This window comes from Vicia villosa, unplaced genomic scaffold (assembly GCF_029867415.1).
Source record: "Vicia villosa cultivar HV-30 ecotype Madison, WI unplaced genomic scaffold, Vvil1.0 ctg.000733F_1_1, whole genome shotgun sequence".
NCBI classification, from domain to species: domain Eukaryota; kingdom Viridiplantae; phylum Streptophyta; class Magnoliopsida; order Fabales; family Fabaceae; genus Vicia; species Vicia villosa.
The window spans coordinates 106,114-128,888 of record NW_026705329.1 but is presented as its reverse complement, the minus strand read 5'-3'; the positions used below and the strand labels follow the sequence as shown (position 1 = coordinate 128,888).

The following is a 22,775-nucleotide window of genomic DNA, read 5'->3' as shown; positions in this document are numbered from 1 at the left end:
TTTTCTTTTCAATATTAATTTCGATTTGGTTCTAATTTTAATTCAATTTTTCTTAGTTGAAATATTATTATAATTGAGATCAATTTTAATGTCTTTTTCCTTTTTTTTGATTTTGTAGTCTAATTATTTAATTGTTTCTAACCTTTTATTATTATTATTGTTATTATTATTACTATTATTATTTATTTATCTCAAGTCCAAAGACACTCTTGTCTTGTTGCTATTCCACAACCTTTGCTTTGCACAAGAGAACAAAACACTCTGCTACCTCTTGCTGCCATCCTGCTTATGTCCAAACACTGCACCATTGCTGTCCCATAACATGCCAAAACCTGAAAAAAAAACAGAGCAACAATTACACAAAAAAGGCCATAACAATCTGCATCAAAAAAGCCTAAGAACAACTTCCAAATGTGTTCAAATTCTCACCAATTTCCCCCCCAAAACCCTCTTCAAATTCCTCTCTAAAACCCTAATCTCAGCCTATATAAACACATACTCAGCACAAGCAAAGGGGGAGGAAAGCATACTAAAATTCTGCAAAAAATTATCTTCAAAGACTTCCTCCAAAATTTCAAACAGAAACCAATTTGCTTCATTTCACCTTCATATATCTAAACCATAAAACCACACCATTTTTCTTCCATTCTAAACAAGAAGAATAAAAACATAACTCAATCATACTACTCACGCACCGGAATCGCAGACAACCTGAGCAAAGAGAAGAAGTAGAAGAAGGACAGAAGAGAAGAATCGAGCTCACCGTGGATCTTCACCTCCGAAAACATTCGGAGTTGGTATTTTTTTTCCGATCCCACTACAAACCTTTGCGAACTGTGTATCTAGAAATATTTGCATAATGATTTGAATTTCTGTTTATACTTTGAATGTTGGATGGGTGCTTGTTCTTGATAATATGCTTTCATTCTTTGCGTAAATGTTACTCGAATCATGTCGTAGCCGAGAGACGAGCGTTTCGTTGTTCACCGAGAGAGTATTGAGAGTGAAAGAACGCAAGATCGAGAAAAGTTTTCGTTTTGCATTGTTGAATAGCAGAGCATTGAGATCGAGAGAGATGTGAGGATGTCGTGTTGTTGTTGTTGTTGCGTCAGAACGAACGAGTACCATGAACAGAGAAATCGAGAGGAAAATTTTGATTTCTTTGAGTTTGTTTTTTCCAGAATCGTGAGCAGAGAGATGAGAGAGGGGCAACATATACATGATTAGGTTTCCTTTTAGTTGTGGTTAGTTTCAATCTGGGCCTGGTTACATTGTTGAAGACGAGGTCCAATCTGTTCTCCTTGATGGACCACCCTTGGATCCGCGTACCCCTCTTTTGCCATTATTTTTGCTTGTTTGTTTTGGTTGATTTGCTCTTGGGCTTTTGCACATTCTAGCCCAGCGAATTTATTTCTCAGCATCCCCCTTTTGTGTTGATTCTTGTTTAATGTTTCTTGGGCCTTAATCTCATAGCCCAGCCCCTGTTTCCTTTATATTACACCTCCCTTTCACTATTTTTTTTAGCCCATTGTTTCTATTTTTTAATTTTGTTTAATCAATTGTTTTTATCTTCTAATATGTATATATTATAAAATGTAAAAAATATGTTTTTATCTTAGGATTTTAATTTCTCATGTATTATTAAAAATACCAAAAATATTAGATTAATCTCGATCCAAAAGTCAATAAACCTTGGTCCAACGCCAAGTCGTTACAAATAATTTCTCGATCCAACGTCAAGTTTTCTTCTTTACAAAAATTCTTTAAACCATACCGAAAGATCGAGTGACAAGAAGTGTACACCTCTTGAATACCTCGATTCTTTTGGATTAACACCTTTTTTTAAACATTTCTTAATCAAATCAAAACGATCAAGTGACAAGAAGTGAACACCTCTTGAATACCTTGATCTTTTGAATTAAAATACATTAATCAAATCAAAGTGATCAAGTGACAAGAAGTGAACACCTCTTGAATACCTTGATCCTTTGAATCAAAACACATTAATCAAACCAAAAGATCGAGTGACAAGTAGTGCACACCTCTTGAATACCTTGATCTTTTGAATTAAAACACTTTAATTAACAAGGACAACAAGTGACAATGGGGCTCGCTCCTGTTGAATACCTTGGGTAAAGACGCGCTAGGTGAACACCTATGCTCAATCCTTTGCTAAACGTCCACAAACATCCTCATTAATTAACAAGGACAACAAGTGACAATGAGGCACGCTCTTGTTGAATACCTTGGGTAAAGACGCGCTAGGTGAACACCTATGCTCAATCCTTTGCTAAACGTCTGGAAATATCTTCATTTACCAACGTGGATAACAAGTGACAATTGGGCTCGCTCCTGTTGAATATCTTGGGTGAACAACGCGCTAGGTGCACACCTATGCCCAAAGGGTTCACTAAACATCCCTTTAAAAAAAACAATCTTCGATTTCATTCAAACCTTCCTTGCCTTATGGCTTTTCATTCTTAAAAACTCTTTTCATAAACGAGACACTTATTCAATTTTAAAATGCGAACATACTTCCACATGTGAAGATCGAATATCTTCCGCTCGAATGCGATGATGGCCAAAATCTTGTTTTATCCTTGATTTAGTCATCCATTCTTGTAGTGATCTCATATCCATGTGCGCGTAGTATTTCCATTTGAAAGCGACCGAGTACCTCTCGCTAAAATCAACCAACAAACCTTTCGTGGTTCTTCGCCCGAACTACGATTGCTCTGACTTTCCCATTGCACTAGGGAATACGTAGGCACAAGATACAAATGTCTTGGCGAGCATAATAATAAAAAATCATTTCTTTTTCTTCACAACAATAAAAACCCTAAAAAATATTTCCTTTTATCTTTTTCTCGATTAATAAGCTAAAGAACGCAAACATTACGCTAACACTCAAACACGAAACTAACTAAATGGGTCCCATCGAGTACGATGGAGGTGAGGGGTGTTAATACCTTCCCCTTGCTTAACCGACTCCCGAACCCTAATTTGGTTACGATGACCATCTTATCCATTTCCTTTCTATTTGTGGGTTTTATCGATATTTTCCCTTTCCTTCTTGGAGTAAATAAAATTCGGTGGCGACTCTGTTGTATTTCGAGCGCGCGATTACGCTCGAGTATTTTTTACCGCTACATGCGCCAACTAAACTCCTCCACTATATAACAACGCCTTAGCCATTTTATTAGTGGGGTGTTAACATTTTTGGACCTTTTCCTATAGTCTGTGACCAACTAAAGTTCCTGATCATAGAAGTGAACTACTTAACAGAGTGGATAAAAGCAGAAGATGTGTCTAAGATTATGATAGAAAGAGTTAACCGCTTTTATTGGTAGAAGATTATGTGCAGGTTCGACTTACCAGGAATTATCATCTTAGACAATGGAACTCAATTCACCAGTACCACCGTGATCAATTTTTGCAAGGACATGGGAGTAGAAACCAACTTCGTATCAGTCGCTCACCCACCAGCGAACAGACAGGCAAATTCATCTAATAAAGTGATATTGAAGGGGATGGAGAAGAAGTTGGATGATACCGAAGGATTGTGGGTCAAGTATCTTCCCGAAGTAGTATGGTCATATCACACTACCCCTAACTCCACCATAGGGGAAACCCTCTTTACGCTAGTGTATGGAGAGGACTTCATGCTGCAAGTAAAAATCGACATGCTCTCATGGCGATGTTCCCATTTCAACAAGGAAGAAAACAAAGCAGGTTTAAGATGTGTTATTAACCTAATTGACGAAACAAGATATGCTGCTCACATTTGAGTTAACCGCTAAACAAAGAGAATTTAGACGATTTGAATCCAAGGTAGTTTGAAGAGAGATGCATGAAGGCAATTTTGCGCTATGACAAGTCGTAGTGCCTGTGCTCTACAGAGAAAGCTACAACTTAACTAGGAGAACCATACCGTATATACCACAAGTTTCCTAATGAAGCCTACAAACTCAAAGAGTTGTATGAGAGGCTTATTCACAGAACATGGAACTTAAACAATCAGAGATATTATTATAGTTATTTGGCATGAGGGCAAATAGTTTATTTACAAAAACTATTTTAAAAGGCTCTATCATTTGTAGCGAGTTATCATGGTTTGATTGTCAAAATTGCACTGTTGGACTTCCATTTGAAGACCTTGTCGTCCTATACGGTAATCAAACTATTGCACTTCTATAGGAAGATCTGTACGATGTAATCAAGCTGTTGGACTTCCACAGAAAAATCCTTGCCACCCTACGTGGGTAATCAAACGGTTGGACTTCCATAGGATAATTCTTGCCATCCTCTAAGGTAATCAAATTTCTAGACTTCCACAAGAGGATCATTGCCACCCTACAATGTAATCAAGCTACTGTGTTTCTACAAAAATATCTTTGCCTTTCTACGAGGTAATTAAATTACTAGATTACCACACACACATGAAAATCCTAGCCGTCTACGAGAAACTATGTTGTGGCGATCTTTTTAAACATTAAGGAAGGCTCAACTAAGTCTTGTCCGATAGAATCAACTAAGTCTCGTCATAGGGACTCAACTAAGACTCGCCTGAGGAGTTCAACTAAGTCTCGTCAGGAAGAATCAATTAAGTCTCGCTTGAGGGACTCAACTAAGTCTCGTCAAAAAGACCCAACTGATGAGTCTTACTCGAGGGATTTAACCGACCCTTGTCTGAAAGGATCATCTGAAATTTCAAGAAATGAAGGCAGGAATAAAGCTTCGACTAGGCTCATGAGGAAAACCCGAAGATGAGTATGGGGTTAAAACAATTTGGCCTTTACGATTCCTTGTGCTTGAGGGACCGTGTAATGGTATAATTGGAAGAGACTTAGGGGTAGAGTGAAAGGTACACATTTAACCCATCGTCTTCATCAAATTGCCCTTATACTAGTTAGAGCGCCCCCTTTCGGATACGATGCCTAGACCTCTAATGGCTATGTCCATAATACACGTTTGTGCGTAAATCATGTATTGGGTCAACTAACGTTACATAGGAACTCGTGAGATTTAACTACACTTCCTAGATTTATAAGAACCAACCACCCATTTCTAGAGTGATTGCTACATTATAAGAAAACTCGGTTTCAGGTCCTTGGGACCATAAATACATCAATATTGTGATACTTGATGACCAACTACAACATAGATAAAATTCAGATACACTAACTTCTCATCTCACGTGAGTTAGCTCTTAATACCACAATAATTGTAAAACCCCTGACAACTCTTATTCACTAGGGGTTGTTACGTATTTGTACTTTTTAGATAGTTCAAAACTCATCTAAATTGACTTGCACATATACTCTTACGTGATGGTGAGTAATTTATGTAATAATGGATGTGTCAATCTTGTTGATTCTCGAGTAGTTCAATAAATTCGTGTTTTATTAGAATTCAAGTGGAATGTCAAGGTGTATCATACATATCATGAAGTCAATTCTTATGTTGATGCATTAACAATTTTACATACTAGTTTGATCGTTTATGAGCAACCTCCATCTCATATTATTTCGTTTCTTTTTATCGACTTTGTTGGGACGAAGTATCCCGTAGTATTCAATTGTATTTTTTTTTTTATGTCCTCGTTTATTCCAAAAGAAAATGAAAAATAGAACTTTACAGGTTGTGAAAATATATATATATATATATATATATATATATATATATATATATATATATATATATATATATATATATATATATATATATATATATATATATATATATATATACACGAATAAATCTATACGTTGAAGTTTGATTAATTAGGGCTGAGAGTGTGAGCAGTTGCAACACAGCACAGAAGCAGAAGAAATGGAGGACATTGAAGATTTACTCATCGGCACCGGTACCGGAACTCCACCGGGATTTCGTCCTCCGTTAACTTCCGTTACCGTCGGTGTTGGAACAACGAAGAAGCACCGCTCTTCACTTTTACCTTCACCCTCACCTTCAATCCCCGGCACTCAGGTTCTTCTCCTTCAACTTCAACTTCATCTTCTTCTTTTTTTTTTTTGAATTGTCTAACGATTTATTGTTCTCGCAGACGATTTTCATAAAGACATTTGGATGCTCTCATAACCAGGTAAGTTCAATTCACTATAGAATTTTGCATTATCTTAATTGATAGCAATTGCGCTTACGATTAATTTCGATTATGATTAATTGAGCTTAATTAGTTAATTATATTTTTGATTTGAACAGAGTGATAGTGAATATATGGCTGGTCAACTTTCAGCTTTTGGTTACTCATTGAGTGATAATCCTGATGAAGCAGATCTATGGCTTATTAACACGTTAGTATTGACCTCTCAATCTCTCTGTTATTATTCTTGTTTTGATAATTTTGTGGGAGTACTATTGCTTATTCTTAGTTCCAAAATTTGTTATTTTCTCTTTAGCACTGCCACCTCTGAAAAATGGTGTGTCCGTGTCAGTGTCCCACACGGCACTAACACTTGTGATTACGTTCAATTTATTTATTTTTTCCAATTATTATCGGTATCGACGTGTCAGTGTCATGTCTGTGTTCGTGTATGTGCTTCATAGGTTATTTTCTACAATTTTTGAGATATAGCTCATAGGAAGATTAAGGATTTAGGGGATATGAAAACTTGGGGCATGTTTATTATGCCAGCTCTCGAACTTGACAGAGTTGCAGATTGTGTTTTCGGTTGCGATTTGCAGAAAACAACATTTTGTTCTAATTCAACTATGCTATGGTGCTATTGCAGTGCTAAAACTACTCTTTGACCACATCTTTAAGGAAATGATAATTTGCTCTGAATTAAACTTGATCTCCGCTTTCGTTTCCTTCATGTGGTCAATTCATCCAATTTTAACTTTTCACACTTCCAGTTGAGTTTTAATGTAATTTCCTGTAGATTTTAACAAGTTAAATGCGGATTTACTGGTCTCAAGGTCCAATTACTATGTATTCGTCCCAAATTTTGGCTTACCCTTAGATTTTATTTATTATAACACCAGACGATGCGTAAATAAACTGAAACATTTGAAAATGTATCTTTCAGAACCTGTTGCATTTACTGATTGCTCAATAATTTGCTTATAATGCTAAATATTTGTAACATGGTTTTAAATTGTGGTTGGGGTTGTAAACCTTTACATTTGTGGTAAAATGTTAGGTATCAAATATGTATGTGTAAGCCCAATTGGCTTAGGCCCATTTGAGGTAATCAAAAGTAGAAAATTAGAGGGGATAGTTATGGACATAGATTGTTCTATGTAGGAGCTTGGCTCTGGGGTAGATTGGGATTCATCCCTTTCTGCATTTTATATCTCTTCATTAATCAAATTCATTCTATTTCATAAAGTTTCACTCAATTGATTCTCTATTTTCTGTTTGGAAATTTTGGGTTCTCAAACAGAAAATGAAGAATCAATTGAGTAAAACTTTATGAAATAGAATGAATTTGATTAATGAAGAGATATAAAATGCAGAAAGGAATGAATCCCAATCTACCACAGAGCCAAGCTCCTACGGAGAACAATCTCTGTACATAACTAATAACAAATCATCTCCAAGATACCTCCACTCTTCCTTTCTGCCTTCTTTATAACCCACTCCACCCTTTCTCTCTCCTGTAACTAACTATCCCCTCTAATTTTCTACTTTTGATTACTTCAAATGGGCCCAATCCAATTGGGCTTACACATACATATTTGATCCCTAACATAAAATGTAATTGATGAAGTCGAAATTATAGTTCCAATGCCGTTGCGGAGGCTTTAAAATCTTCAATATTATAACCGCAATTGCGTTTGCAGACTGCAATTTTAAACCATGACAACTACTGCATTTAAATTTCTGCTACCGGCTTCAATTTTTCGAAGATTGCTTTGGATAACGTTAGTTATAGTATTTTCTTTTAGATTGTTATCTATATATATTCCTCATAGCATAGACAAGAAAAGTAAAAAAGTAATTGATTAGGTTATTGGAAAGTAGTTACTAATCTATAATATAAGCATGGGTTTCATATCTGCATGGTTACTTGCGTACCCATTAGAATATTGTCAACTCTGAATTAATTGTTGATACCCAAATGGGTCTTAAGGGCCCTTTTTTTTCTTCAACATATTCAATCTATCATATTTCAAATCTCTTACTATTAGATTCAGTTCTCTTTCAAAGGATACGGAAATCGAGTGATTAAAGAGTACAGTTTATAAAAGGAGATAAGACTGTCTCCATCAGTTTGATGATGAACAGTTTAGAAAGTTGATCTAGTTGGAAATTTGTTTTCCTTTTTGCAGTGGGTATATCATAGAATCTAGAACTAGGTTATTGTTCTAATATCTTCCCTATCTTATAAAGGACCATAAGAATCAAATCAAACATGCTTGCTTGCATGCAAAGTAAACAACCATAATCACAAGCATGTCCTCTAACCTAGGGTTCATAAGAGAAGCAAATTGCAAACCGTTATAAAGCTTTCTTTGATTATCTATATATCTTTTGTTTTATTAAGCTGCAAGTCTCTAATGGTTTGTGATTCAAGAGTTTATAAGCCACTTTCCAATCACTACATTTTTTTAAAGGATCCAATAACTATGTTAATACCCTTTGTTATGGTCTCAATGACTCATTCGGTAATGTGATTATAGCATGAATGCGTAATATTTTAGAAAACTGTATATAATTATGAAAAGAAAGTCATGTTAAGTAATCCCTGGTGCAGTTGCACAGTAAAGTCCCCGAGTCAATCTGCCATGGATACCATCATAACAAAAGGAAAATCATCAAACAAACCATTAGTTGTTGCTGGCTGTGTCCCTCAAGGAAGTCGAGATGCGAAAGAGCTGGAAGGGATCAGCATTGTAGGAGTCCAGCAAATTGACCGTGTTGTTGAAGTTGTAGAGGAGACTTTAAAAGGTCATGAAGTGCGGCTTTTGACCCGTAAGACATTGCCAGCTCTAGACCTTCCAAAGGTATGAAATCGAAGTTGTTAAAATTCCTGTTCCTTTTGTAATGAAATACCTTTTCTGCCATATGTATTATGTTATCTAAATCGTGTGTTATATTATGCCTTTCAACCTTTGTAACAGGTGAGAAAGAACAAATTTGTTGAGATTCTTCCAATTAATGTTGGTTGTTTAGGTGCTTGCACTTATTGCAAGACAAAACATGCCCGGGGTCACCTAGGGAGTTACACAATAGATAGCCTTGTAAGTACTTTTGTAGCGGAACTATTTTTTATACTCTCACTCACTCTTCCTCTCTCCAAACGCTCACACACTATTTCATTTTCCTCACATCTCGTACATGCGCAAACACTATTTCATTTTCCTCACATCTCACATGTGCAAAATCTATTTCAATTTCCGCACATCTCACTTACATATACACACATTATTTAATTTTCCTCACATCTATTAGTTCATCACTAATGCAGGTTGGGCGTGTGAAATCTGTGGTATCTGATGGAGTTAAAGAGATATGGCTGAGCAGTGAAGATACCGGAGCATATGGTAATTTCTAATATTTGTCAGATTCCTTCAATTGTTTTTACTAATTTAAGACATTTATAGATCTGATTTGAAGAAATTTCCTTTTTGATCAGTGCATATACATCCAAGCAATTAGATAGGTTATTCAAAATAGTCTGAGTTTTTTATATCAATGGTTTCTTAGATCATGATGTTTTACAGGTCGTGACATTGGTGTCAATCTTCCAACTTTATTGAATGGCATAGTAGCAGAATTACCAGCAGATGGAAGTACTATGCTGCGTATTGGAATGACCAATCCACCTTTTATCCTCGAGCATTTGAAAGAGATAGCAGAGGTTTTGCGGCATCCATGTGTTTACTCCTTTTTGCATGTGCCAGTTCAGTCTGGAAGTGATGCGATTTTGACTGTAAGTAAAAAAATATTGACAAGAGTGTGAATGGCTATATTCTAAATAGTATATTGACTAATCTGAATGTTTCAGGCAATGAATCGAGAATATACTGTGAGTGAGTTCAGGACTGTTGTCGATACCTTAACTGAGCTTGTGCCAGAGATGCAGATTGCCACTGATATAATATGTGGATTTCCAGGTTAGTGAATGGTCTTTTTCACATGTTTTACTTTTACTAATCTTTGAAATTTCATGTGCAACAAATGTCTATGATAACTCTTGAAGTTGTGAATAATTTTATATGAAAACATGCAAATAGTTGTTCTAAGCTTGATACTCTTATACACCAATATAATATAAATGATAAGATAACTGATGTAGTCTGATAATTGGGGTATCACTGGCTGTCACATGTTTTACTAACCATTGAAATTTTATGTGCAACAACTGTCTAGACTAGAGAGTACTGACTATAATTGTATATGAAAACATGTAAATAGTTGTTCTAAGCTTGATGTAATCTTATACATCAATATAATAATAAATATGAAGATAACTGATGTAATCTTATAATTGTGGTGTCAAACAGGAGTTATACAACAGAATTCTTAGTCTTGAAAGTAAAAAAATATGGTTCAGAATTGATATAGATAATCTGGAAAGTATAAAAAAATATAGTGGATCGATCATACTAACACTTATTTCTTGGGCTTTTCAGGTGAAACCGATGAAGATTTTGAGCAAACTGTCAATCTTATAAAGGAATACAAGTTCTCTCAAGTTCATATTTCACAATTTTATCCTCGACCAGGTGTGTAACCTGGCACATCAACATACTGAAAATCATAACTTCTTTATTTAGGATGAAACTAAAATAGGTATCAAGCTACTTGGAGAGACAGGGTAGGTATCTTGGCTCCCCTGGGTTCTGTGCAATGCAAGCACGGCTTGGTTGCTTTTTTCCTTTTGGAGGGGGGAAGATTTAGGTTGCCTTTGTCACACTCATAAGCTATTTTGGGAAGCTTATTGAAATGTGTTTAAAACAACTTATTATATAATCAACTATTTTTGCAAGTATATATTCAAAAACTGGTTGGTGGAAGTGCTTATGTCACGAGATAAGTTCAAACAAGCTTTAATTAAGCTCTTCTAGATGCCCCTTTGTGTAAGATGCTTATGCCATCTTTACTTTCATTTTGAAGACTATTAATGACAGAAATTTGAATAGGGACACCTGCGGCAAGGATGAAAAAGGTTCCAAGCAACGTGGTGAAGAGAAGAAGCCGTGAACTGACAAATGTCTTTGAAGCTTTCACACCATACTTAGGGATGGAAGGCAAAGTGGAAAAAATTTGGATTACTGATATTGCATCTGACGGGGTTCACTTGGTAAGAAAGTGCAGTAGATCTTGAATCATGATTTGATTTTTACTGTTTTTAAATTTATTCTATTAATTTTGTGATTTGTTGCAACCAATACATGTGATTATGTTCTTGAAACCCTTTTATTGTCATAAACCTGCTGAAGTGCCTGGATAAAGAAGTTTTGTCATGAACCCTTTTATGATACAGTGTCTAACTAGACACTGGTACAACACTAATATGACACGTGTCGGACAATTCAGACATGTGTTTTAAAAAACTGTTTTTTTCTTTGCTTTAACACACCTTTAACATTTTTTTGACGAATCTCACATATAAAAGGATTAAACAGACAATAAATTTGGTGAGTACATTTTTTAATTTTTTAATAAAGATGAATAAATAAATGTCAAATACTATCATATATATATATATATATATATATATATATATATATATATATATATATATATATATATATATATATATATATATATATATATATATATATATATGTAGTAATGTCGGTATCCTGTTTTTTACATTATTGTTGTCAGATTTGTGTCATGTACAGGTGTCCGTGTTGCAGTCCATAGTAGCTACTTTGAACTCGTGACTTCTGCATAATACTATACACTTGTTTATGGTATTTTTCATCTGATTAATTTTCTCTTCAATGCTGAAGGTTGGTCATACAAAGGGATATATACAAGTTCTCGTAATTGCTCCAGACAGTATGCTTGGAAGTTCAGCTCTGGCCAAGATAACATCAGTTGGAAGGTGGTCAGTTTTTGGTGAAGTAATTGAGACAATCAGTCATCCAAGCGACAATAAAGCTTTGAACAAACAGATTCCTAGTCAGGATATGTCTTCTCTCTGTTGTAACCAAACCAATACTTGTGCAATCTCAGAAGAGCCAGAATCTTGTGCTTGTGGAAATGTTGACAGCTGCTGCAGCCAGAGTACTCTTGAGAAGACAGATAATCCTAAAGACACTGTAGTGCTGCCACAGAATCAAAATAGCAACAAAAACTTGTTTGGATGGATACTGAGGAAGCGAAAGAATCTTCACAAAAGGGTAGAAAGTGAATTTGCCTCAGGATCTGATATAAAGCTAGAAAAGAGCTTGAAAAAGTGGGACTTTGTTGACAAGGCCCTTTTGGGTGGAATCTCTATCAGCATCTTGACAATTATTGCTTTATTAGTTTGTCTTAGGTTCAGTGTTATTTGGTCCCAGTAAAAGGCTGTTCCTATTTTATTTTAAATTTTTTATCTGGAGTCATTGATATTCCAAAGTTTTGACATACAAAAATTGCGGTTGTTGTATTTTAATAATATGATATGATTCATACATAATAGTCCTTATGCAAAAATATTTGACTGGTGTGGTTAACAATAATAGGAACAACATGATTTCATAGTTTAATAAAAGTTATTACAATTACAAGCATGAAGAAATATTTATTTTGATAGCTGAAACTGAGAATCTTGGATATACATATAATGAAAGTGTGCCTTAGCCGAAGAAAGTAGAAGTGAACTATGCACATTATACCTATGTAGTATATACCCTCTTTGATTTGGGTGCAATGGTGCAAGTTTGTTTATTCATATGTATTTATTTGTGAACAATAATTCCACAATCTGAACATCAAAACATTGAATCTGATCTGGAAGGCAATCTCTTGAAGAAATTAACAGGTACTGATGGCATCTTGCTCCGAAACCGAGGATGACGAAGCATGAAGATGCCGACTATAATTGCTATTACTTGGAAAGGAGTAATGTAAATGAACACAGCCCAGATCAGTGAGAAGATGATGAAGATAGATGTAGCCCTTGAGTCTCTCCAACTCAGTATAGCTTGAGCTCTTTCTCCTTGAGTAGCTAAATCTCCAACCACAGTCTGTACTCTACCTGCCACACTTCTCAATCTGTCATACCTCATTCTCACAATATCTGCAGGTCTTGAAGTTGGAAAAGTGTCGAATTCCTCATCCAATTCATCTGGATGAACAGCTTCCGCTTGCGAAAGCCTGGCGTCCATGTGAGGCGGGTTCCTCGGCCGGAACCGGTAGTTCCAAATCCCGATCACAAACAAGTAAAGAAAAATGGTTGGCAATATCAATTCAGGGTAGCAAACAAGTATCAAGAACAAAACATGAACAAGGCAAGTTGTCACTGGGTTTCTCCAAGTGCAAATGTCATTAAGCCATCTACACACAGCTGTAAAACCTGAGAGCAGCGACATTATGCGATGAAAGTTGGCTTTGCTTCTCCTTAGACTCCACATATGGTAATCCACATCAAGCATATACTCAACTGATTCGCGTCGAAGCGGTGGCTCAGATCTTGCTAGCCTTGCTGCGACAATCTGCATGGCCTGATAACGAAGCCAATCGATGTGCCTAACAGGTATCGGTTGAACATAATGCATTTTCGGAAGCAAAGGTCGACTATATTGAGCTACCATATTAACCCAAGCTGTGCAAGTAAACCTCACAGCTAAATGAAGTTCCCCATTCTTCTTTAAGCCATTAGGTTGCAGAACCAACAGAGGATAATAGTGAGTATATACTCTATCAGTCTCAAGAGTTGACAACCTTATTCTTACCTTTCCGATTCTCTGATCTTTGTTGTCACTGTTACCATTGATGTGGTGATTGTCAAAAACACTAACCGTGACCACGGTGCACGGATCATGAACTTCCCACGTGTACTGTTCGTTCCATCTAGGTGATAACGTGTCAAGCAGAGTTCTTGTTCTAACCCATTTGTTGCCGTACTTAGCCACACAGTATGCATCAGTAGTCCTACCGTCTTTTCCCTTCATAGGTAGCAAGTTACGGGCACTAAGTATCCCGACTTCGAGAATTCCAATGTTTCTCCTCCTCAAGTGTTTCGAAGATGGTTGAAGATCACTGCTGAAATGCGTGGACTCATCAAGAACATGATACCCCGCCTCTAGACAAATCCGAAGGTGAATCTTACTCGAGAATTTCTCCTTCTTTCTCTCTGTTTCTTCCTCACCGACCGCACTAGGCCTATGAAGATTGAACCAACGAGAATCCGGTAGCTTTCCAGTCTCCATTCTCTGCGGAACATTTCTCACCGACATAATCTCCCTTCCCAGGATTTCAATATTGTTAGGACCAAAGTTATCCTCAACTGTCACAATTATAAATTCCTCGAACGGTTCAGCCGCCACAAACATAAGCTCCTCGTTCCAAATCGGATTTACAGCCCTCATTTGAGAAGGCCTTGTGAGCCTCATCTGACTTCCTAGCTGAACCCTAACCGAAGCTTGCGGCACTCTTCCTTTATCAGAAGGAACCAAATCTTGAGCTTCAATAACTTCAACTCTAAGATAATAAAGCTTAGGCGTAAAATACACTTTTGATCGCGTATTCGCCAGATTGTGATGACTTATATTATGAGCATCCGAATGCCACGCCTCAGGAAAAGACTCATCGGCTTGCGTTCCCATCCAAACCGCAAGCATGATTTCACCATTATGTATCTTCATCCCTTTCTTATCCTCCAACCTATACCACTGAGGAGCCAAAGGACTATCTGGCGGAACCCTCACCGGCATCTCAGTGAGATCAAACATAATCCTACCAACAAAATCATCTTTACCAATATCCTTATCCTTCACAGTAACTTCAAGCAAATTCGACTGCAACCTCTCCTTCGAAAACGCGAAGATTTGCTTCCAAACAGGATGCTGATTCTTGTCTAAATGCTTTGTCACACCTTTGTAGTTTCCAAGTTTCACTTCCACATAAGGGTCAAGACTACCTGTGATATCCATCACAGGAAGATCCTTTGCTTTCACAACATTCACATACAGAAAATGCATTTGCTCAACCAAATCATAAGTAGTTGATACCTTATTCCCTCCTTTATACCTCAACCTAGCTGCAAGAGGTGGAGCTGTTTCAACCAATGCATATTCTGGATTCTGCCTTGGGATCTGCATTAACATAGCATTAGGAGGTCCTGATTTTGCTAAATCAACCCTTGTTTGAGTTTCAACTGTCGGTTGCACAAAAGATTGAAACTTTGGAGCATGAACAGGAGGAAAAGCAGAAGCAGGAGCATGAGAATGACCATGGCCATGACCATGACCATGACCATGACCATGACCATGACCATGAGAAGAAGGTTTCTCAGTTCCAATGGAATGAAAAGTTCTAACTTCTTTCTCTTTCTTCTTATTCTTCTTCTTCTTTTTCTCACTATCATCAACCATGCTTTCCTCATCTTCCATGTGTATGTTAGTGTTGATTTCTTGTAAAGGAATCTCCTCATCAGGCTCAAGAATTTCAGCATAAGAGTTTGGTTTTGCTTGTGAATGTTGTGGAGGATGGTGAGGATTAGGAGAAGGTTGTGGAGGGGGTGTATTAGCAAAAGGGTCATGAAAAGCAAACATTTTTAAAGCAATATCACCTTTAGAATGTTCAAGAGGGTAACGTTTGAGACTAGATTCAGATTCAGAATAAGGAATAGAATTACCTGAAATTCTCACCTTTCCAAGAAGATTCTTTTTACTAGTTGGTTTTTTCTCATTGTGGTTGAACACAACAACCTCAATTGTTTGGTGGGATAGATCTCTTGATGTGTTTATGTTGAGAACAAACTTTTCATTAAAATAAGGATTAAGATCTTTGTGTTTGGTTTGTGTTTTCACTTGTTGTTCATCAAAGTTTATTTGAACAAAAGGGTTTGATGATGCTTTTCCATCTTTTGGCATTAGGTTGCTAGCATCATGGACTTCTACTACTAGTTTGTTCATCATGAATGATGGTGTGATAATAATTTTGGTGAAGGTATAGATTTTGGAATGAGGAGGCTAGTTCATTGTTTGATAATAATAATAATGTTTTTGTGAGGAAAAGAAGATATTTTATTAAGTGGTGAGTGATGAAGGAAAAGAGTTGTTGGTTGGAAAGGAAAAGAAGAAGACATAAATGAGAATAGGAGAGAGGGGCCAAGAGTAGGAGGTAGTGGTGTTGATGAGATGCTCATTTGGAGTATGAAGACAGAAACATTTGTTGAAGGGAGAGAGAGATGATATTTGGTGGCCCCTTTGATTGATTCATATGGCTTTTTGATAGAGGTGGGATATTCTAGTGGGTACCTGCCTCTTTGCTTAGGGTGAGTGGTTTTGGAATGAAAAGTAAGTACACTCATAGGTTTATTTAACTTTAAGACTAATTAGTAATTTACATGCATGATTAGATTTTTAGTATGAAAAAACACTTGTACCGAACAAAGAATTAGTCTCAAAGTAAGATAAATACTCATCCATTTCAAAATTTCTAAATGGATATTTTCCTCGGCCTGAATTATAAGCAAATATTCTCTTTTTAAGTTTATTTAGTATATATTTGGTCTACGTAAAAGACCAGATACAAGACTTTGAGAGAAGTACACTCAAGACTCAAATCTCCACCACTGTATCAATATTATTTTTCTTATTTTTAATTAGGATGACATGTAATTAAAGATAAGGATAAAATTTAAGTGGATGAAATAAAAAAATAATAAAAAATGAATAGCGGTAGGGCAGATGGAATACAAATTGAACATTGATATAATAAATAATACAATTAATTTTTAAAAGAAAAAAGAAAAGTAAAATTCACTTTTTTTGATAGGATATATGATATTTCCCTTTCAAAGTAATTAAGGTGGATCTATTATTATTCAAAACTCAACCGCTGATGTCTTTGGTCCAAATGGTCGGCAGACAGGCATAGTTCTGCTTTTGTCAAAACAATACGGTAACTATAAATTTGGTTTTAGAACGAAAACTAATGGGTGTCTATATTAAAAGAAAAATAAAAGAATTAGTGACATTTTTTATCCAAAAAAGATCTATGTTTTCTGAAAGTGACAATATCATATCCATAATCCCACTAATAATGACCTCGCTAAGAAATATTAAAATTGACAATTTTATTTGCACACATGTTCATCTATTACCACCAAGAGACTAAGTCAGGATTTTCTTTTATTATTATAAGTTTATGTATAAATATCACACATTTTTAAAATATGACATCTGTACAATATTTTAGTAATACAATTGTCCATTTTTTAAAGATATGAAGAAGGTCCATACTCCTTTATAATAGGATGTTGTTCACTCCACTTCATGTAGCAATCATATATTCACGGTGCATTCTAAAAAATATTCACTCAAATTTTAAAATCTGAACATGTGTATTAAATCAAAGAGGCATCGTCATTTTTGTCAAAAATATGTTCAAAAATTAATCTTCATAAACTATCCCGATTACAATCTTTGAAAATTCAAGCGGAAAAAATAAATTCCGCTATCATTTTTTTAATCAAAAACGATTTGAATTAATTCAAAAATACGATATATATACAAGGCGATCTCAAAATTATCCAACCCCAACTAGCAAAAAAGACTAAACACGACTAAAAACTCTCAAAGACCAACACTATGTCATGAGCAGCCACATTCTTTATATACCTCTTACTATCCCAACCTTTATAGATTATCGTATCGATAATCAAATCCTCTATGTTTCTATTATTCACACCCTTTCCAAAATTTTTGCTATTCCTATAAGCCCAAACATGGTACACTATTTCCGTAATTGCACATTTTAGTAACGGAGCGCGCCAACCTTTCCCTTTGCACTTCCGAGATATCCAATGTAACTCACTATCCCAATTACCAGGCAAATGGTTGATCTGCAGCCAGTTTAGAATTGCATTCCAAATTCTCCTCAAAACATTGCAGCCAAAAAAGAGATGATTGTGATTTTTAGGAGATGGGCAAAGCGCACAGATAGTGTCATTTATTAGCCCAAACTTACTCATTCAATCCTTGGTTGCCAGCCTATTGTTGCAGGCCTGCCATAAGCAAAACTGAGCGCGAGGTCTGGCTAAGTTATTATAGAGAAGTCCTCTCCAGCTAACTCTATCATTTATATCAAACATAGCCAAGATTCATCTTGCATTTATACCACGATTCATGCTCTTTATGATCATAACACCATTTTAAAAAAAATCATACAAAAATCTCCTTTCATTCTCATTCAAGATTTTTACTTTAAAATAATATTCTTTTGTATTTTGGCATAAAAAAGAGCAAAAGAAGCTGAAATTTCAGGTAATGTACATGTATTACTTTAATCATTGCATGAGATCATCTGGTTTTTTCAGTTGAAATATTTGCGTCTAGGTTTTGAAATATGTATTATGTTAAATTGTGTCCGGAAATTAAAATCTTGATTGTTTTGATTTTGAATTTGAATTGTCTTATATTATGATTGATTGTAGTTATGGGGCATCATGATGTTGTCTATGATGCTGTCTCTGAGGCTACTTTAACATCTAAGGCCGAAGAGGGCGGAAAGTGGTCACATGGAACACTTGAAGCCGAAGAGGGTGAGGAATGATCGCCGAATTCACATCGGAATGAGAGGGATCATGGGGCTGCTAAGGGATGGGACTGCATGGTTGAAGGAAGGCTTATAAGGATTGATTGGTACTAACGATACTAACAAGATGCATCTTCTTTTTGATAGCCTAACAAATAATAATTCCATAGTTAAGCGTGCTTGACTTGGAGTAGTATTTGGATGGGTGACCTTCTGGGAAGTTTCCGGAAAGCGTGTGAGTGAGGACAAAACATGTTGAAAAGACTCGTGTTGGTTTGTGGGGTCAGTCGATAATCCTGAAAGCAGTATCAGGCATTACAATATCTATGAATGTTAAATCAAGTGATGTCCATGTAGATGTTGGAAAATAATTTACACAAATAAGGAGTTTACTTTACATGAACATATGCTTCAATGGGTCTGCGCGGACTGCCAAATTAGAATTCAATATTGTAATCGGGATTTGATTCTAGTTTTGATAAAAAACATGCATTTGTGACGATTTAACATTCCAAATGAATTACACAGATGAATTTTACAATCAATGCACAACTATATAATTGACGAAGTAAAAATACGCGATAAATCAAATAATGCATATACACGCAAATTGATAAATAATCAAAACTAAAATGGTACCAACGATAACTACAATTCTCACCCTTTTTTTGATGTTTGGCGAATTTGGAGATATTATTGATGATTTGATTTGAGCAATTATTTGAGTTTAAAGTGGAATTAATGAAAAAAATCGCGAATCTTTGATTTTTATTTATCTGCACAACTTGATGATAGCATACAATCTGAGACTTGAGCACTCATGCTCCCCCTGCATTAAACACTTTTGCGCATAAATATCGATAATATCTTGACAACTTCTCCCCCTTTGACAAGTATAAAAAAGAGAGAAACATAAAGAACGCAAATAATTAATCAAGATAAAACTAAAGCCTCTAAAATGCAATGCCATATACTCAGATCAATCAAGCACTAGAAACTTGCATACGTGCATAAACATTCAATTTTAGAAATTATAAGAGATATGAGATAGAAATAATATCATAACACATAGTAGATCATATCAAAATAATGTCTTAAACACACCATAAAATATATAAACCAACAGTAATATCTAAAAGCAATAGAAGGTATTAACATAAGTCTAAAAATAGAAATAAACAAGATGAAGATAAAATTCATATGATAGTATGACATGATGCACGAATGCCGAATGAGGATCATCTGAAGAAGGGATGGGATGGTCATAATTATCTACAAGGTTTAACATAAATGTAGAACCTTTAAGGTGATCTAAGGCACCTTTCACAACAGTTAGCTCAGCCAAAATCTTGTCTTCGCTTGCCTTTGCTTCCCCTCTAATCTTATATTCTCTTTCTTTTGCTTATTTTGCAACCACATCAATGTAAGAATGGATGAAAGCCTCCCTAGCTTGAGAATACACTTAGATCTTGTTAACCAAAGCATCAAAGTTGCCTTGGCATCAACAAACAACAAACCACTAGAAGAACAAGACAGTGCAGATGATGATGAACCAATGTGCTTAGAAGCAACACGAGAACCACAAGTAGATGCTAACTTCTTCCTTTTGGTCACAACAACTTTTGGCACTTCAATCTTGTCCTCGTAAACACACCTACCCATATTGTCTAGATAATAGTACACACGGTTCTCATCCTGAAAGTAACGTATCAACTTAATCACAGTTGAGTCGACTGGCTTACGCGCTTCATACAAATCTTCCTCTGCTGACGCAATACCATTCAATTCCAAAATAAAACTGAATGAAATAAGAGAAAAACAAAGACCTCATTGGAGAATAACTGCAATGCTTAATCTTATTTAGAATGAACTTGGTCCAATTGCATTGGTCACACTTCAAAAGAACCCATATCATATACAAGTCATGATCATCAACCTTTGCCCAATTACGGGGCCTCCTAAATAAAAATTTCACCACAATCTAGAGCATAATTCTCATCTCAAACTTAACTTGACTAATGTGAAAATTAGCCATGTCCAAACAATTCTTATACAAAGACTTTGAAATGCTTTTGAAAAAATCATCTCTAACAAAATCAGATGCATTTGAGATACAAAATTCATTGCCTTAATCTAAACTAAAACGATGCTTAAAATCATCTAGAGTAAACTTAATGACCTGATTACAGAAGTTGCATTCAAGACCATTACTAGATACCTTAAGATTATAGTGGAAATCCTTAACTTGATCAGGGTTATACTTCCTATTCAATCCGATGAATTTTATAAGCTTGTGGTTTTCAACAAGTTTCAAAAATTTTACTCCTACTTTTGACTTAGCAGACTTGTCCACAAAATCTTCATCATCAACAGACTTGTCTAGATTCTTTCATATACCTCTTGAGTTTTCCATCAGGAATTAGATGATTGACCTTTTGGTAGCAGAAAGATAAATCTTTACTTTGATCAGGTGCTTGAACACTTGATTTTTGCTACCATTTAAATTTCTACTATGAGAATCAGGCAACCATGCATTAGAAGTATCCTTGCTTGCTTGAACTTTGGATATTTAATTCTTAGGAATAGGAGGGAAAGGATCAGATGATGACTCTTTTCTTTTATCTTTATGCTTCTCTAAAAGCTTCACTTGTTGATTTGAACTCATGATGAGAATCATGGGTTTGGAGAAGAAAAATGGGTAGAGATGATTAAGATGATATATGATGAAATGCGATGGATTATGATGTGATATGGACTTTGAAAATGGGATGAGATATATGAGATGAAATGAATTGATTTTGGTGTGAAAAATATTTTAATAAAATAAAGTGTCTAGGAGAGGAAAACCAAAAGTCACGCGTAAGATAAATGAGATTTTTAGGCTTTGATTTGAATCATGTGTAAGGCATGAGTCGAATCAAGATCACAATATTTTTTTAAAAAAATAGCCTTAATTCGAATCATAAAGAGGGTGTTATTCAAATCAGTCTTGACAAGCGCATTTTCCCTTGGTCTTTTCACTTATGATTCGAATCATGTGCTTTCACTTAAGTCGAATCATAGTCACACATTTTGAAAATGTAATGATGACAGTGAGAGAAGCAATTCCGTGTAACGAGGAATAGTATTTGGACTCCAGATGTTTTACGCATATGACGGGAAGGAAAGATTGGTTTGTTAAAATCAACCGTGCCATGAAGAACAAAGTCAAGTTCGTGGATGACATCACTCTAACGGTGGAAGGGATCAATGATGTATCGATCGAGAGAAAGGATGGTAAATATTCTTAGATAAAGGATGTATTGTATATTCCTGAAATCAAGTGTAATATTCTAAGTATTGTTCAATTGCTTGAGAAGGGTTACAAGATTCATGTGGAGAACAAGGTGCAATGCGTTATGGATGCAAACGGGGTTTTGATCCTTAAAGCTCCTATGGATGTCAATAGATCTTTCAAGGTTGAGTTAAAGGTTATGGAGCATAGGTGTCTTGCTACAACAATTAGTCGATAATAGTGGATATGGCACTATCGTCTTGGTAATCTCAATTTCTCAAATCTTAATACATTGCAAAAGGACATAATGGTAACAGGGTTACCATTGATCAACATACCGGTTGAAATTTGTGAAGAATGTGTGCAATCTAAGCAACATAAGGTTAAATTCAGCAAGGAAGTAGGTTGTAGAACCAAGCATCACCTTGAGGTGGTGTATTCCAATATGCGTGAACCGATGCAAGTTTATTCGATTTGTGGTAATAGATATTTTGTCATATTTATTGATGATTATAGTAGAAAGCTATGGATATGCCTAATCAAGAGAAAAGATGAGGCATTCAAAGCGTTTAAGAAGTTCAAGTCCATGGTTGAGAAGAAAAAAGGTCGCAAGCTCAAAGTTCTCAAAATGGATGATGGAGGCGAATATGTCTCAAACGATTTTGGGAGGTTTTGTGATCAAGAGGGGATAGTACATGAGGTAGTACCACCCTATACGCCACAGAAAACGGTGTTGTCAAAAGGAAGAATCGATCAATTATGAACATGGTGAGAAGCATGTTAAAAGGGAAGAACTTTTCGATAGAGTTAAGGGGAGAAACAATGTCCATA

At 35.6% G+C, this 22,775-nt stretch overlaps 2 protein-coding genes across 2 annotated transcripts; one reads left to right on the top strand and one right to left on the bottom strand.

Annotated features, from left to right (window-relative positions):
* Positions 1-772: 772 nt before the first annotated feature.
* Positions 773-12,645, top strand: LOC131630776 (uncharacterized). Its single transcript, XM_058901521.1, has 12 exons — positions 773-797; positions 5,788-5,988; positions 6,065-6,103; positions 6,223-6,314; positions 8,721-8,970; positions 9,088-9,207; positions 9,435-9,510; positions 9,691-9,899; positions 9,975-10,083; positions 10,603-10,695; positions 11,113-11,273; positions 11,932-12,645. Exons 2-12 carry the CDS (start codon positions 5,833-5,835, stop codon positions 12,484-12,486), a joined length of 1,860 nt encoding a protein of 619 aa, XP_058757504.1. The 5' UTR covers positions 773-797; positions 5,788-5,832; the 3' UTR covers positions 12,487-12,645.
* A 51-nt stretch (positions 12,646-12,696) lies between these two features.
* Positions 12,697-16,411, bottom strand: LOC131630775 (multiple C2 domain and transmembrane region protein 6). The gene has a single exon (XM_058901520.1). The coding sequence runs from the start codon at positions 16,045-16,047 to the stop codon at positions 12,898-12,900; it is 3,150 nt and encodes a 1,049-aa protein (XP_058757503.1). The 5' UTR covers positions 16,048-16,411; the 3' UTR covers positions 12,697-12,897.
* Between the last annotated feature and the right edge of the window lie 6,364 nt (positions 16,412-22,775).

Coding starts and splice junctions, on each gene's coding strand:
- LOC131630776 (XM_058901521.1), top strand. CDS start 5,833: ATGGAGGACATTGAAGATTTACTCATCGGCACCGGTACCGGAACTCCA. Junction 6,104..6,222: donor TTGGATGCTCTCATAACCAG/GTAAGTTCAATT, acceptor TGATTTGAACAG/AGTGATAGTGAATATATGGC. Junction 6,315..8,720: donor GATCTATGGCTTATTAACAC/GTTAGTATTGAC, acceptor TCCCTGGTGCAG/TTGCACAGTAAAGTCCCCGA.
- LOC131630775 (XM_058901520.1), bottom strand. CDS start 16,047: ATGATGAACAAACTAGTAGTAGAAGTCCATGATGCTAGCAACCTAATG.